General features: G+C 45.4%; 1 protein-coding gene across 3 annotated transcripts in view; it reads right to left on the bottom strand.

Moving 5' to 3' along the window:
• NWD1 (NACHT and WD repeat domain containing 1) overlaps window positions 1-15,918 on the bottom strand; it is an 87,971-nt gene that overhangs the window by 19,957 nt on the left and 52,096 nt on the right. For all 3 annotated transcript variants that reach the window (XM_031659789.1, XM_031659790.1, XM_031659788.1), the window contains 3 exons: window positions 12,411-12,533; window positions 2,944-3,152; window positions 500-772 (listed from right to left, as the gene is read on the bottom strand). In XM_031659789.1, the coding sequence (XP_031515649.1) occupies window positions 500-772; window positions 2,944-3,152; window positions 12,411-12,533 (605 nt within the window). The remainder of the gene's footprint in view (window positions 1-499; window positions 773-2,943; window positions 3,153-12,410; window positions 12,534-15,918) is intronic.

A 15,918-nucleotide genomic window follows, 5' to 3' on the forward strand; every position in this document is an offset into this window, starting at 1 on the left:
TCTCCACAAAAAACAACACTAATAATTGGCCAGGCATGGAGTCGTGCACCACTGCACTCCAGCCTGGGCGACAGAGCGAGACTCCATCTCAAAAAAAATTAAATAAATAAATAAATAAATAAATGGTCAGGCACAGTGGCTCACTCCTGTAATTCCAGCACTTTAGGAGGCCGAGGTGGGTGAATCAGCTGAGGTCAGGAGTTCAAAACCAGCCTGACCAACACGGTGAAACCCCATCTCTACTAAAAATACCAAAAAATTAGCTGGGCATGGCGGCAGGTGTCTGTAATCCCAGCTACTCAGGAGGCTGAGGCAGGAGAATCGCTTGAAACCAGCAGGCGGAGGTTGCAGTGGGCAGAGATTGTGCCACTGCACTAAACTTCATCTCAAAAACAAAACAAAACAAAGATAAAGGCAAGATTATGTTTCCCAACTTCTAGCATGTCTGAGCATTTCAAGCTGAGTTAATGCTCTCATCATAGACAGTAAAGATGCTTACCAAAGAGATGGAGCCATTGCTAAACCCGGTAACAAGCTTTCCTTGCTTCTGGACTGAGACAGCACAGGTAGGTGTTTCTTCCTTGATGCTGGACATATGTTGCTGCCCCTGAAGTTTTCCTGTGGCTGAACTCCACAGACTGACCACACCATCCCTGGACACTGTCAGCAGCGTGGCCTGGGAGGCCAGCATGGCCATGCACATCCAAGGATCAGAGGCATCTCCCAGGATATGGAAAACCAGCTCTGCAGTTTCCAGATTCCAAGCATTGATCTAATAGAATAATAAAGAGGAAGCAGCATCTTGGCAGGAGACCTAGGCTGTAAGTTTCCCAGAGTCAAACGCAAGATGCGTTCTCTTGTATACTTTATACATTTTCTTTTCTTTTAGAGACAGATCCTCTCTTTTTCACCCAGGCTGGAGTGCAGTGGTGCAATCATGACTCACTATAGCATTGACCTCCTGGGCTCAAGCAATCCTCCTACCTCAGCCTCCCAAGTAGCTGGGACCACAGACACACACCACCATGCCTGGCTATTTGTTTTTGTAGAGACAGGGTCTGACTATGTTGCCCAGGCTGCTCCTGAGCTCCTGGGCTCAAGCTATCCTCCCTGCTCGGCCTCTCAAAATGCTGGGATTATGAGTGTAAGCCACTGCACCCGCCCCATGCATTTTATTTTTAACACTCCCAATTCAGAGAAATAAAGGAGAGGTGGGCGAGGCCTCACGTGTGATTTTAAATTCATTAGCTACCTTACAAAAGGTACAAAGAAACAAATGAAATCAATTTTAGTATTATATTTTATTTAACTCAATATGTCCAAGTGGTATCACTTCAACATATAATCAATACAAAAATTACTATTGAGATAGTTTATATTATTTTTACTATACTAGGTCTTTGAATTTCAGTATGTTGGGACAGTCATATTTCAAGTGTTTTAATTAATTAATTAATTTTTTAATGTTACTTTCAGTTCCGGGATACATGTGCAGAACATGCAGGTTTGTTACATAGGTATACATATGCCACGGTGGTTTGCTGCAACTATCAACCCGTCATGTAGGTTTTAAGCCCTGCATGCATTAGGCATTTGTCCTAATGCTCTCCCTCCCCTTCCCCCCTACTGCCTGATTTCAAATATTTAATAGGTACATCTGGTTGGTGACTCCTATTTTGGGCAGCATGATTTATATGCACCGATATTACTGTCAACAACCACCAATTACTCATGTAACATAATAATAGATAGATATCAATTATTTGGTGCTTACAGTGTGCTAAGCACTATGCTAGGGTATGTCTCATGATCTTATGAGGAAGGAGAAGCAATGAGACTCAGAATGGTGAATGACATGACCAAAGTCACTCAGTTCCCAAGAAACTTAACTGGGAGTTAAATAAATATTTTTTTCTTCCTGGCATCAATTACTAAGCTATTACCCGCGATGCTATTGTGTGTCTCCATTTATAAAACTATGAAATCATAGGGTTATGATCGATATAATGGAATAACACAGTGGAGTAGACATTGTTTTCAGAAGCCCTCGGAACATTTAGAGAGACTATAAAACAGTCTGGGCATGATGGCTCAGGCCTGTAATCCCAGCACTTTGGGAGGCTAAGGTGGGTGGATCAACTGAGGTCAGGAGTTTGAGACCAGCCTGCCCAACATGGCGAAACCCTGTCTCTACTAAAAATACAAAAATTAGCTGGGTATGGTGGCGTGCGTCTGTAGTCCCAGCTATTCAGGAGGCTGAGGCAGGAGAATCACGTGAACCTGGGAGGTGGAGGTTGCAGTGAGCTGAGTGTAGCTGCACTACACTCAGCTTGGGTGCCACTGCACTCCAGCTTGGGTGACAGAGCAGGACTCCATCTCAAAAAAAAAAAAAAAAGGGAGAGAGAAAGAAAGAAAGAAGGAAAGAAGAGAGACAGAGACTATAATACAAGTCTCAATGAATTTGAAAGGTTTTATGTCATACAAATGAAATTTAATTAGAAAAAAATAAAGAACAGGACCCTATCTGGAAATCCCTCAACTATCTGGAAACTAATAGCACACTTTTAAATAGTCCATGGATCAAATAAGAAATCAAAAGTGAAATCTGCAAGTACTTTACACTGAATGTAAATGAAAACACACGTCAAAATGTATAGGATGTAGGTAAAGCAGTACTGTGAGGGAAATTTATAGCCCTAAAATGCTGATATTCAAAAAAGATGAAAGGTTTCAAATCTTTGGGTCAGAAAGAATTATCAGGATTATCTAATCCAACTCTGAAGTCTGAAACCTCTTATGGCACCCTCTCAAGTGGTTGTGTACACTGTTTACACCCACACTCCACCACCGTATCAGGGAACCCCTCCTTATAGAAACGGCCTATTCTGTCTTTTAATGCCCTGGTCTCAGCTTTCCTTTACAAATAGGGCAGGTGTTTGTTACCTTTGAGGCAGATGCCGAATACACAATTTTGTGTGCCTCATCCACATGAAGGCTCCAGATCTGAGGTTCAGTGGGATTTTTTGAGCCTCCATCCCAAATGGTAAATTTCTCTTGGCCAGTGAGTAAGTTCCACAAGCGTAGCGTGTAATCCTTCGAAGCAGAGATGGCAAGGGTCCCTTTGGCAAATACTTTCACGCACCTCACCTCTCCTGTGGCAGGCCAGGGTGGGGGAGAGTATATTAGCTGGGAATATTTTGACCTTGCAGCTATCAAAATGCTTGTCAGCTGGGAAATACCCTGGTTTACCAAAGAAAAGATGGATGGAAATGAATTGTGAAAGTTATCAGAATAAAAATGGAGTCAGTAATGTTAAGAAAACCCTGACAAACAGAGGCTATGAAGGAAGGCCGTGAAGAGAGGGTTCTCACACTTGTATGCCTGATAACAGAAAAGACTACAAAAATCACAACCTTGCACAAAGGCTATTGCAACCTTACAGAAAAAAATACAAAAAAATACATCTCCCCGGCAACTGCCTCTCCAGCCGCACCCTTATTATTGATCTTCGTAAACAAGGATAATTCTTTCAAAACAATGATGTAATTCTCCTCTTTTTTTTGTTTTTTGTTGTTTTGGTTTTTGTTTGTTTTTTTTGTTTTTGTTGTTGTTGTTTTGTTTTTTTGAAGACAGAATCTCTCTCTGTTACCCAGGCTGGAGTGCAGTGGCTCAATCTTGGCTCACTACAACCTCTGCCTCCCGGGTTCGAGCAATTCTTGTGCCTCAGCCTCCCAAGTAGCTGGGATTATAGGCGCCTGCCACCATGCCTGGCTAATTTTTTGTATTTTTAGTGGAGATGGGTTTCACCATGTTGGCCAGGCTGGCCTTGAACTCCTGGCCTCAAGTGATCCATGCACCTCAGCCTCCCAAGTGCTGGGATTACAGGCATGAGCCACCATGCCCAGCCTTTTATAATTATTTATTATTATTTTGACACAAAGTTTTGCCTGTATTGCCCAGGCTGGAGTGCAGTGGCATGACCTTGGCTCACTACAGCCTCCATTTCCTGGGTTCAAGCAATTCTCCTGCTTCAGCCTCTCGAGTGCTGGGATTACAGGTGCCCACCATCACACTTTGCAATTTTTTTGTATTTTTAGTAGAGACAGGGTTTCATCATGTTGGCCAGGCTGGTCTCGAACTCCTGACCTCAGGTGGTCTACCCATCTTGGCATCCCAAAGTGCTGGGATTACAGGCATGAGCCACCGTGCCTGGCCTATGATGATGATGATGATGATGATTATTATTTTGAGATGGAGCCTCACTCTGTCCCCTGGGCTGGAGTTCAGTGGCATGATCTCAGCTCACCACAACCTCTGTCTCGTGGGTTCAAGCAATTCTCATGCCTCAGCCTCCTGAGTAGCTGGGATTACAGGCATGTACCACCACGCCTGGCTAATTTTTGTATTTTTAGTAGAGATGGGTTTTCACCATGTTGGCCAGGCTGGTCTCGAACTCCTGACCTCAGGTGATCTGCTCACCTCTTTTTTTTTTTTTTTTTTTTTGAGAGCCTCTCTCTGTTAGTTAAATTGATAGAACCTGCCCAAATGGAAAATAATGAAATGTGGCAGAGCAAAATTCAGAGGGCCACAACTGGTTGAGTCAATGAATTGCCCCAGATGTTCAATTTGTACTAAACAAATAATTGAGTTTTATAAAGATTCAGCATCTAGAGTGTCTAAAATTAATAACCATGTAAAAAGAGGGAAACTTCTAGAAAAATTATAGGATTTCTCTTATCATTTTTATAATCTTGTAAAAAAAATAATAAGCCAGGTGTGGTGGGATGCACCTGTGGTCCCGGTTACTCGGGAGGCTGAGGTGGGAGGATCATTTGACCCCAGGAGGTTGAGGCTGGAGTGAGCTATGATCACTCCACTGCACTCCAGCCTCAGCAACACAGCAAGACCTTGTCTCAAAATAAATAAATAAATAAAAATAATAATCTTAGAGAGCTATTTCCTTTTTTTTTTTTTTTTTTTTTTTTGAGGCAGTCTCAGCCTCTGGGCCAGGCTGGAGTGCAGTGGCGGATCTCCAGCTCACTGCCAGCTCCCTTCCTCCCGGGTTCCCGCCATTCTCCTGCCTCAGCCTCCCCAGTAGCTGGACTACAGTGCCCGCCACCTCGCCCGGCGTTTTTGTATTTTTAGTAAGAGACAGGTTTCACCGTGTTAGCCAGGATGAGGTCTCGATCTCCTGACCTCGTGATCATGATCTAGGCCTCCCAAAGTGCTGGGATTACAGGCTTGAGCCACGGCGCCCGTACGAGCTATTTCCTAAGGAAAACATACAATTTGGAAGGCATAAAGGGGAAACATCGACCAACTGGATTATGCAGAAATGTAAAACTTCAGGAGGATAGACTGTAGTTGAAAGGCACATCATGAGAGATGTGGAGGAGATATTTACAACGTATAACAGACAAATGGGGATTGTGCTTGATAAACAGTTCATCAGGCTGTGATTAGCCCTGGGGAATGGGATTAGTGTCCTTATAAAAGTGGTCCCAGGCTGGGCAGGGTGGCTCATGCCTGTAATCCCAGCATGCTAAGGAATAGTGACTTGAATTGCTGAGCTCAGAGTTGAGTGAGACCAACCAGGCCAACATGTAGCAAAGCCCCATCTCTACTAAAAATACAAAAAGTAGCTGGTGTGGTGGTGGGTGCCTGTCCCAACTACTCAGGAAAGAGCTGAGACTGAGGAAAGACTATTTGAACCTGGGAGGCGAGGTTGCAGTGAGCCCAGGCTACCACTACACTCCAGCCTAGGCAACAGGTGGAACTCTGTCTCAAAAAAAAAAAAAAAAAAAAAAAAGAGTCTCCAACATAAAGATGGGAACAACAGACACTGGGGACTAATGGAGTGGGGAAGGAGGAAGGGGTCAGGGCTAAAAATTCCTCGTTAGGGGCGGTGTGATTGGCTCAGCCTGTAATCCCAGCACTTTGGGAGGCCGAGGCAGGCAGGATCCGCGAGGTCAGGAGATCGAGACCATCCACAATATGCACGGTGAAACCCTGTCTCTCTAAAAAATACAAAAAACTAGCTGAGGCGTGGTGGCAGGAGCCTGTAGTCCCAACTTCTGGGAGGCTGAGGAGCAGGAGAATGGCGTGAACCGGGAGAAGTGGGAGCTTGCAGTGAGCTGAGATCCGACCCTGCACTCCAACCTGGGCAACAAACTGAACTCTCATCTCAAAAAAATAAAATAAAATATAAATAAAAAGTTCCTCTTGGGCACCATGCTCACTACCTGGGTGATGGGGTCATTCATACCCCAAACCTCAGCATCACTCAATACACCCATGCAGTAGACATGCACGTGTACCCCCTGAAATTAATGGTGGAAATTATAAATGAAATAAAATACAATGAAATCAAAACAAAGGATCTGACTGGGCCAGGTGGCTCACACCTGTAATCCCAGCACTTTGGGAGGCTGAAGTGGGAGGGTCACTTGAGCCCAGGAGTCCGAGACAGGCAGGCAACATAGTGAGACCCTGTCTCTAAAAAAAAAAGATGTAAAAACAGAGCCAGGCAGGTGGCTTACACCTGTAATCTCAGCACTTTGGGAGGCCAAAGTGAGGGTAGATCACCCAAAGTCAGGAGTTCAAGACCAGCCTGGCCAACCTTAAGCCCGAACCCTGTCTCTACTAAAAATACAAAAATTAGCTGGTGGTGGTGGCCTTAGCTAATCCCAGCCTTCTCAGGAGGCACAGGCAGGAGAATCACTTGAACCCGGAGGCAGAGGTTCGCGGTGAGCCAAGATCCTGCCTGCACTCCAGCCTGGCGACATGAAAACTCAAGTCTCAAAATATGCATCAAAAGTAAAAATAAGTAAAAATAGACTGTTGTGGGTGGCTCACGCCTGTAATCCCAGCACTTTGGAAGGCCAAGGTGGGTGAATCAGTTGAGGTCAGGGGTTCAAGACTAGCCTGGCCAACATGGCAAAACCTTATCTCTACTCAAAATACAAAAATTAGCCGGGCATGGTGGCAGGCGCCTATAATCTCAGCCACTTGGGAGGCTGGTAGAAAGATTGCTTAAACCTGGGAGGCAGAGGTTGCAGGGAGCCGGGATCATGCCATTGCACTCTGGTGGGAGACAGAGTGAGACTCTGGCCTAAAAAATAAAAATAAAAAAGTCAGTGGACTCAAAAGAATGTTTATGGCAAAACTGAAAAAAATATATATAGTATATATTTATATACTTAGGTATATATTTTTGTATATATATGTATGTATCTATACTTTTATGTATGTATATATTTGTGTTTTATACACACATATATATTATGTTTTATATAGATAAAGCATAAATATATATATATACTACATACACAAAAATAGATAAATATATGTGTATATGTAAGTATATATATATTTATAAACATGGTACATAGTTCGATTGAAATGATAAAATATCCTTAACATCTTTATGGGTAGACAATTTACAACCACAAAATTTGCCCATTCAATCTAGAATTATACAATTCAGTGGTTTTTAGTGTGTTCACAGAGCTGTGTAACCATCGCCCCAGACTGTTCAGAACACTTTCATAATCTCAAACAACAGTCATCCTCTTTTTTCTTTATCACATTAATTTAAATTTAATTTAATTAATTAATTTATTTATTTATTTTGAGACAGAGTCTCACTCTGTTGCCCAGGCTGGAGTGCAGTGACGCAATCTCAGCTCACTGCAACCTCCCACTCTGGGGTTCAAGCGATTCTCCTGCCTCAGCCTCCTGAGTAGCTGGAACTACAGACATGCACCACCACGCCCAACTAATTTTGTATTTTTAGTAGAGATGGGGTTTCACCATGTTGTCCAGGCTGATCTTGAACTTCTGACCTCAAGTGATGCGCCCACCTCAGCCTCCCAAACTGCTGGGATTACAGGCGTGAGCCACTGCGCCTGGCCTATCGCATTAATCATTTCAAAGCAAACAATCCAGTGGCATTTAGCACATTCACAGTGTTGTGCAACCATCACTCTATCTAGTTCCAGAACATTCGCAACCCCCCAGGAGACCCTGTCCCTATCAGCAGTCACTCCCCACTCCCCTCCCCTGACCCCTGGCAACCACTAGTCTGCCTCCTGTCTCTGTGGATCAGTCTGTTCTGGACATTTCATATCCATGGGAGTCATACACCATGTGGCCTCTGGTGACTGCCCCTTTTTGTTGTTGTTGTTGTTTTGTTTTATTTTGTTTTTTGAGACGGAGTCTCGCGCTGTCGTCCAGGCTGGAATGCAGTGGTGCAATCTCGGCTCACTGCAACCTCTGCCACCCGGGTTTAAGCGATTCTCCTGCCTCAGCCTCCCAAGTAGTTGGGACTACAGGCTCACGCCGCCATGCCTGGCTAATTTTTGTATTTTTAGTAGAGACAGCGTTTCACCGTGTTGGCCAGGATGGTCTCAATCTCTTGACCGCGTGATCTACCCGCCTTGGCCTCCCAAAGTGCTGGGATTACAGGTGTGAGCCACCGCGCCCAGCCGACTGCTCCTTTTTATTTGACACAATCTCTGGAGCTCCAGTCTCATGATTTCCTTGCTGTTCTATAGACCTGCCCACCTCATTCCCCCCTCAGGACCTTTGCCCTTGCTGCTTCCTGTACCTGTGAGGATCTTTCCTCTTCCCTGTCCTTCCTTCACCCCTGCGGATGCAAAATCTGAGCAGCTCAATTCTTGTATGAAATATTTTAGTATTTGCATATCTATACATATCCTCCTGTATACTTTATTATTATTGTTAACATTATTATTTTTTTTTTTTTTTTTTTTTTTTTTTTTTTTTTTTGGGGCAGTCTTTGCTCTGTTGCCAGGCTGGAGTGCAGTGGGGCGCCAATCTCGCCGACTCACTGCAAGCTCGCCTCCGGGTCCGCCATTCTCCTGCCTCAGCCTCTGGTAGCTGGGACTGCAGAGCCCGCCCCATGCATGCGGCTAATTTTTCTATTTTTGTAGAGCGGGGTTTCACCATGGTCACCGATCTTCTGACCTTGTGATCCACCACGCCTCGGCCTCCCAAAGTGCTTTGGAATTACAGTGAGCCACAGCGTGACCATTGTTATTATTTTTTAGAGATAGGGGTCTGTGTGTTGCAGTAGACATAGTAATGCAATCACAGCCCACTGCAGCCTCGATCTCCCAGGCTCAAGCGATCCTCCTGCCTCAGCCTCAGCCTGGGACTACAGGTCTCCATTATGCCAATTTTTTTCTTTCTTTCTTTTCTTTCTTTCTTTCTTTTTTTTTTTTTTTTTTTTTGGAGACAGAGTCTCACTCTGCTCGCCAGGCTGGAGTGCAGTGGCGCGGAAGTCTCGACTCCGCGGCAAGCTCCACCTCCCAGGCTCACACCATTGTCCTGCCTCAGCCTCCTGGTAGCTGGGACTACGAGCCCACCACCACATCCGGCTAATTTTTGTATTTTAGTAGAGATGGGGTTTCACGCTGTTAGTCAGGATGGTCGGCTCCTGACCTCATGATCGCCAGCCTCTGCCTTCCAAAGTGCTGTGCAGGCGTGAACCACCCGTGCCCAGCCTTTTTTTTCTTTGAGACAGAGTCTCACTGTCTGGAGCTCTTGGTGTAGTGAAGTGATCTGGAAACACAGCAACCTCCATCTCCCAGGTTCAAGCAATCTTCCTGCATCAGTCTCCCAGGTAGCTAGGACTACAGGTGTGCACCACCATGCCTGGCTAATTTTTGTGCTTTTAGTAGAGACAGGGTTTCGCCATGTTGGCCAGGCTGGTCTCGAACTCCTGACCTCAGGTGATCCACCGCCTCCCAGCCTCCCAAAGTGCTGGAATTACAGGCATGAGCCACCATGCTCAGCCTTAAAACTTATTTTTAAGAGACAGGTACAGCGGCTTATGCCTGTAATCCCAGCACTTCGGGAGGCTTAGGTGGGAAGATGGCTTGATGCCAGGCATTCAAGACCAGCCTGGGAAACACAGTGAGACCCAGTCTCTACAAAAACTATTTTAAAAATTAGCATGCACCTGTGGTCCTAGCTCTTCAGGAGGCTGAGGTGGGAGGATTGGTTGAGCCTGGGGCGTCAAGATTGTAGGTAATCATGATTGCATCGTTGTACTCCAGGCTGGATGCCAAACGAATCAAAAGGAAAAGGAGGAAGGGAAGGAGAAAAAAGAGATCGTCAAAGGAAGGAAGGAAGGAGGAAGGAAAAGGAACAAACCGCCAACAACAGGTTCTCAATTATGAGCACTCATCCCTGGGCTCAAAACATCCTCCTCAAAATGCTTGGGACCAGGTCACTCATGCCAATAATTTTGTATTTAAATGGGGATAAGATTTCGTGTTACTTCCGGATAGTCGATCTCAACCTGACCGCCATAAAACCTCAAAAGTGCTGGGATGGGTGTAGTCCCAGCTCCTGAATAGGTCAGTCTTTCGAAATAATTTTCTATAATTGATTCTGTTAAATATATTTTTTAAACACATGGGATATTTTAACTTATTTATTCAACAAATAAGCACGGAGTATGTTGAATAAAACATAACCCTTGCCCTCAAACAATAGTAATAAGATCTCAGGTCAACAAATAAATGTAGTCCTACATTTATTTATTTATTTATTTATTTATTTATTTATTTATTTGGAGATAGGGTCTGGCTGTGTTTCACAGGCTAGAGTACAGTGGTGTAATCACAGCTCACTGCAGCCCCAACCTCCTGGGCTCAAGTGAGTCTCATGCCCCAACCTCCCAAGTAGCTGGAACTACTGGTGTACATCACCATGCCTGGCTAATTTTTGCATTTTTTTGTAGAGATGTAGGTTCGCCATGTTGCCCAAGCTGGTCTCAAACTCCTGAGCTTAAGTGATCTGCCTGCCTCAGCCTCCTGAAGTGCTGGGATGAGCCACCATGCCCAGCCAACTGTAGTCTTAGCCAATGTGGTCTTATGTACATCAAGCTGCAGGAGAGCACGAGGGAGCTAGTTATGAACTCTACTGTGGGAATCATCTCTCCCAAAGGGAGGACCCTTGAGATTAGTCCTCAAAAATGAATAGTTTTCCATCCTAGTTCTGACCCTGGTCTATCTCTCCTCAGCATCTAGAACAGGGCCTGGTACACAGCAGACACTCAACAATTGGTTATAGAAATAAGTCATATCTGTTAAGGGATTATGTAGAAATAAACAATCTTACTTAGGATCTGAGGTCGACAAATGCAAAAAGGACCACAATTCTTCACCCTTCCTGATCCACACCCGTGGCAATGTGACTTTGCAGCTCCTCCCATCAAAAAATGAAGCCTAGGCCGTGTGTAGTGACTCACACCTGTAAACCCAGCGCTTTGGGAGGTCAAGGCAGGAGGATTGCTTGAGCTCAAGGAGCTTGAGACCAGCCTGAGCAACATAGTGAGACCCTGTCTCTACCAAAAATACAAAAATTAGCCAGGTGTGGTGGTGTGTGTCTGTAGTCCCAACTACTCAAGAGGCTGAGGTGGGAGGATTGCTTGAGTCCAGGAGGCTGAGGCTGCAATGAGCTGAGATTGTGCCACTGCACTCCAGCTTGGGCAACAGAGCAAGACCCTGTCAGAAAAAAGAAAGAAAAAAAGAAAAGAAAAGAAAAGAAGGAAGAAAGCCTATTTAGCCTATTTCCCTACTAGACTGTTATTGTGAATTCCTTTGGTCAAGAGAATGTAAATGTGACCAGGTGCCAATTCCAAGTCCAGGTTTAAGAGATTCTGTGAGTGCCTACTTGTTTTTTTGAAACCCTGCCTTTGCTAGGGATGAGAGACCTGAAGGATACTGAATGATGAGAGACCACATGGAGCAAAGTTGAGTTGCCTCATTTGAAAACATTCAGATTCAGCCAACTCCTAGATGATCCACTGACTGACTGCAGATACATGAGCAAGTCCAGCTGAGAGCAGAAAACTGCCCATCTGAGCCCAGCCTGCATTACCAATGCACAGGAAGTGAGCTAAAGAAATAGCTTGTCTGTGGCTCAAATTTATAATCCCAACTACTTGGTAGGTTAAGGAGGGAGGATCACTTGAGCCCAAGAGTTTCAGACTAGCCTGGGCAACATACCAAGACCCCATTTCTACAAACATTAAAAAATTAGCTGGGTATAGTGGTATGTGCTTGTAGTCCCAGCTACTCAAGAGGCTGAGACAGGAGGATCACTTGGGTCCAGGAGTTTGAGGTTGCAGTGAGTTATAAACACACCACTGCACTCCAGCCTGGGCAATACAGTGAGATCCCATATTTAAAAAGAAAAAGAAATGGCTTGTTTGAAACTACTGTGTTTTGGGATGGTTTGTTATGCAGCTATAGCTACGTGATGCAGGAACAAAGGCCACGGTTTCAATACAGAGAAGTGAATCTGTGGGGAAGGGGCTCTGAGAACTGACTGTTCACTATGGAAGCTGACGACAAACCCCATTTCCCAAGTCTCACCTGTGTGTCCCGTTAGCATGTGGATCACATGCTGCTCTTCCATGTCCCACACAGCGATGATGCCATCCTGGGTGCCAATCACCAGCAGCTTCTCCTCCACACCCCATGCCATGGCGGTGATGCCTGCAGCCACACAGAGGCAACAGCAGTGATCTCAGTTCCTGTGTCCAAGTATTCAGCTATGGGGTCCTCTAATGAGCCCCCCACTTCACAGATAAGACAACTGAAGCACGGACAGATTTGGTCCCTTGCCCAAAGCTACACAGCAAGGATTAGAGATTCACAGACTCAGATGCACAGATTCACACTCTGGGCTGTGACATTCACTTCAGAAAGGGGACTGAATCACAGTGTGGTCATAAGCGTCTGTCTAGTCTGGCAGTGCTCACCCAGGGGACACACATCGGTGTCCGGAGACATCTTGAGGTGCCACAACTGGGGACAAGGATGTTCAAGGACACTACCGCCATCTGGTGGGTGGAGGCCAGGGATGCTGCTCAATACCCAATAATGCATAACAGCTCCATCCCAGAGAAAGATTCAGCCCCAGAGGTCAGCAATGCCATGGCTGAGAAACACTGCCTTGATGAAGAAGAAACTCAGAAACAAAATTGATGGCTGTGGCCGAGACTGATGTCGTCATAATGCAACACTGGGGAGGCGAAATTGGTGGATTAGCGAGGTCGAGGGAGTTCTCATATTAACATGGAGAAACCAGTCATAAATTAGCCAGGCATGCTTCAGACGCCTTAATCAACTCAGAGAAGGCTGAGGCAGGAGAATGGCTTTTGAACAGGAGGTCAGGTTTGGTGAGCTGAGATCATACCTCAACCACAATTAAGAGAGGCGTGGGCGGGGCGCGCGCGCGGGCGCGCAGCCTGGCGCGCGCGCGCGCGCATCGAGGCGCAAAGATCAATGGAGACGGATCAGGATCACTCAGTCGATGATCAGATCGTCGGTCGGATCATTTCTAAGATATATTAGGAGAAAATGTGGGCCTAGACATTAAGAAACTGAACTTTCTGAATGTCCTGGAGTAAAGAAAGGAAGTCCTTTTCCTTCTCTGTGCCTCTCCCCCATGTGTAAAATGGTTGAGAGGTGGTGTTGAATCAGAGCCAGTCAAGCTCTGAAATACAGAATTTTAATGTCCACCTCATAGGACAGAGAGTGAGGAGATGGGATTTGTTTTCTTTTCCTTTCTTCTCCTCCCCTTCCCTCTCTTTCCCTTTCCTCCCCTTTCCTCTCTTTTCCTCCCCTTTCCTCCCCTTCCCTCCCTTTCCCTTCCCTCATCTTCCCTTCCTTCCCTTCCCCTTTCTTTTCCTCCTCTCCCCTCCTCCCTTCCCCCTTCCTCCCTTCCCTCCTTCCTCTTCCTCCCTTCCTTCCCCTCCCCTTCTCTCCCTCTTCCCTCCTCTCCTTTTCCCTCCCTCCCTTCTCTTTTCCTCCCTTTCCTTCCATCTTCCTTCCATTCCATCCATTGTCCATTCCATTCCATTCCATTCCATTTCCATTCCTTTCCATTCCATTCCATTCCATTCCATTCCATTCCATTCCCCATTCCATTCCATTCCATTCCATTCATTCATCTTCCCCCATCTATTTTCCACATCCATCTTCATCATTCCATTCCGTCCATCATTCCATCATGCTTTCATTCATTCATCATCTTCCATCCATGCATTGCATCATTCCATTCCATCATTCCGGCATCACTCCGCCATCACGACTCATCCATCATCCATCATCATTCATCATCCTTCCTTCCTTCCATTCCTTCCCCCCCACTTCCCCTCCATTCCATCCCTTCCTTCCTTCCTTCTTCGGTCTCCTCTATCCATTTCACCCTTCCACTGTTTCCATTCCATTCCTTCCTTCCCTGTCCTTTGTTTATTTTAACTCTTTAGAGACAAGTCTCCTTATTTACCAGGCTGGTCTTGTTTATCCTAGACCCCAAAGAGATCTTACCTTCCAGCCTCCCAAAGAGCTGGGATTACAGGCATAAATCACTGTTCTCAGTCTCTTTTACTTTTTTTCTTGTCATGCACTCATTGTGTGACCTTGGAAATATTAACTCATACTTTTCATTTTTCTTTTTTTTTTTTTTTTTTTTTGACGGGGTTTTGCTCTTTTGCCCAGGCTGGAGTGCAGTGGCACGATCTCCGCTCACTGCAACCTCCGCCTTCCAGTTTCAAGCGATTCTCCTGCCTCAGCCTCCCGAGTAACTGGGATTACAGGCGCCCACCACCACACTCGGCTAATTTTTGTATTCTTAGTAGAGACAGGGTTTTATCATGTTGGCCAGTCTGGTCTTGAACTCCTGACCTCGTGATCCACCTGCCTCAGCCTCCCAAAGTGCTGGGATTACAGGCGTGAGCCACCATACCCAGCCACACTTTTCATTTTAAAAATGAACAAACTGAAGCCCACACGGGTAAGAACTTTCTCAACTTTAACAGGACTAGAGGATGTAGAATGGGGCACAGTAGATCTGAAACACAGAACATTTCCCTGCCCCAGAGATGACAATAATGTCACTCTAAGCTGTAACTTCCTATGCCTGTGCCATAACAGGCATCATTATTCAATTATAGCACTGTGTGTGATTTGTGCCTCCATAGCCATTCTATAATCTCACCGTTAGTAATAAAACCCAAAAACTCATAGGTTTTAGCTGAGTACATGGTTATCCGCACAAAGACCATATTTCCCTAGCTGAGCACAGTGGCTCACCCCTGTAATCCCAGCACTTTGGGAGGCCAAGGTGGGTGGATCACCTGAGGTCAGGAGTTTGAGACCAGCCTGGCCAACATGGTGAAACCCGGTCTCTACCAAAAATTATCTGGGCGTGGTGGCATGTGCCTGTAATCCCAGCTACTTGGGAGGCTGAGGCAGGAGAATGGCTTGAACCCGGGAAGCAGAGGTGCAGTGAGCCAAGATTGTGCCACTGCACTCCAGCCTGGGTGACAAGAGCAAAACTCCATCTCCAAAAAAAAAAGAAAGAAAAAAAGAAAAGACCATATTTCCCAGGCTTCCTTACAGTTGGAGATATCCAAGTTCTTGCCAATGTGACAGGAATAGAAATATTTAGTTCTGCTTCTAGGTCATGCCCTTAAAATGAAGAGGCCTGCCATCTGCTTCTCCTATTCCCACTGGCTGGAATGCCACCTTGATGGTAGGAGCTGGAGCAGCCATCTTGGGCCAATGAGGACAGCCCTACACTGAAAATGGCAGAGCAACCAGATTGAAGGCGTATGGGTGCCAGATACCCTAAGGACTCCCTTTTACCTCTGCTTTTGCTTGAACTATTTCATAAGAGAGAATTAAACTCCTATTTTATTTAAGCCACTGATATTTTGGCTATTTTTTTTTACAACTTCTGAGTCTATATCCTAACAAATACACACTCTTTCCCACTATGCCAACTTCAGTCTCAGAATCCTCCTCAACACAGCATTCTAGTGGCTACCCCTAAATCAATTCCTCCATGCACTGTACTTAGTGTCTCTTAGCA

Source organism: Papio anubis, chromosome 20 (assembly GCF_008728515.1).
Source record: "Papio anubis isolate 15944 chromosome 20, Panubis1.0, whole genome shotgun sequence".
Taxonomy (NCBI): Eukaryota; Metazoa; Chordata; class Mammalia; order Primates; family Cercopithecidae; genus Papio; species Papio anubis.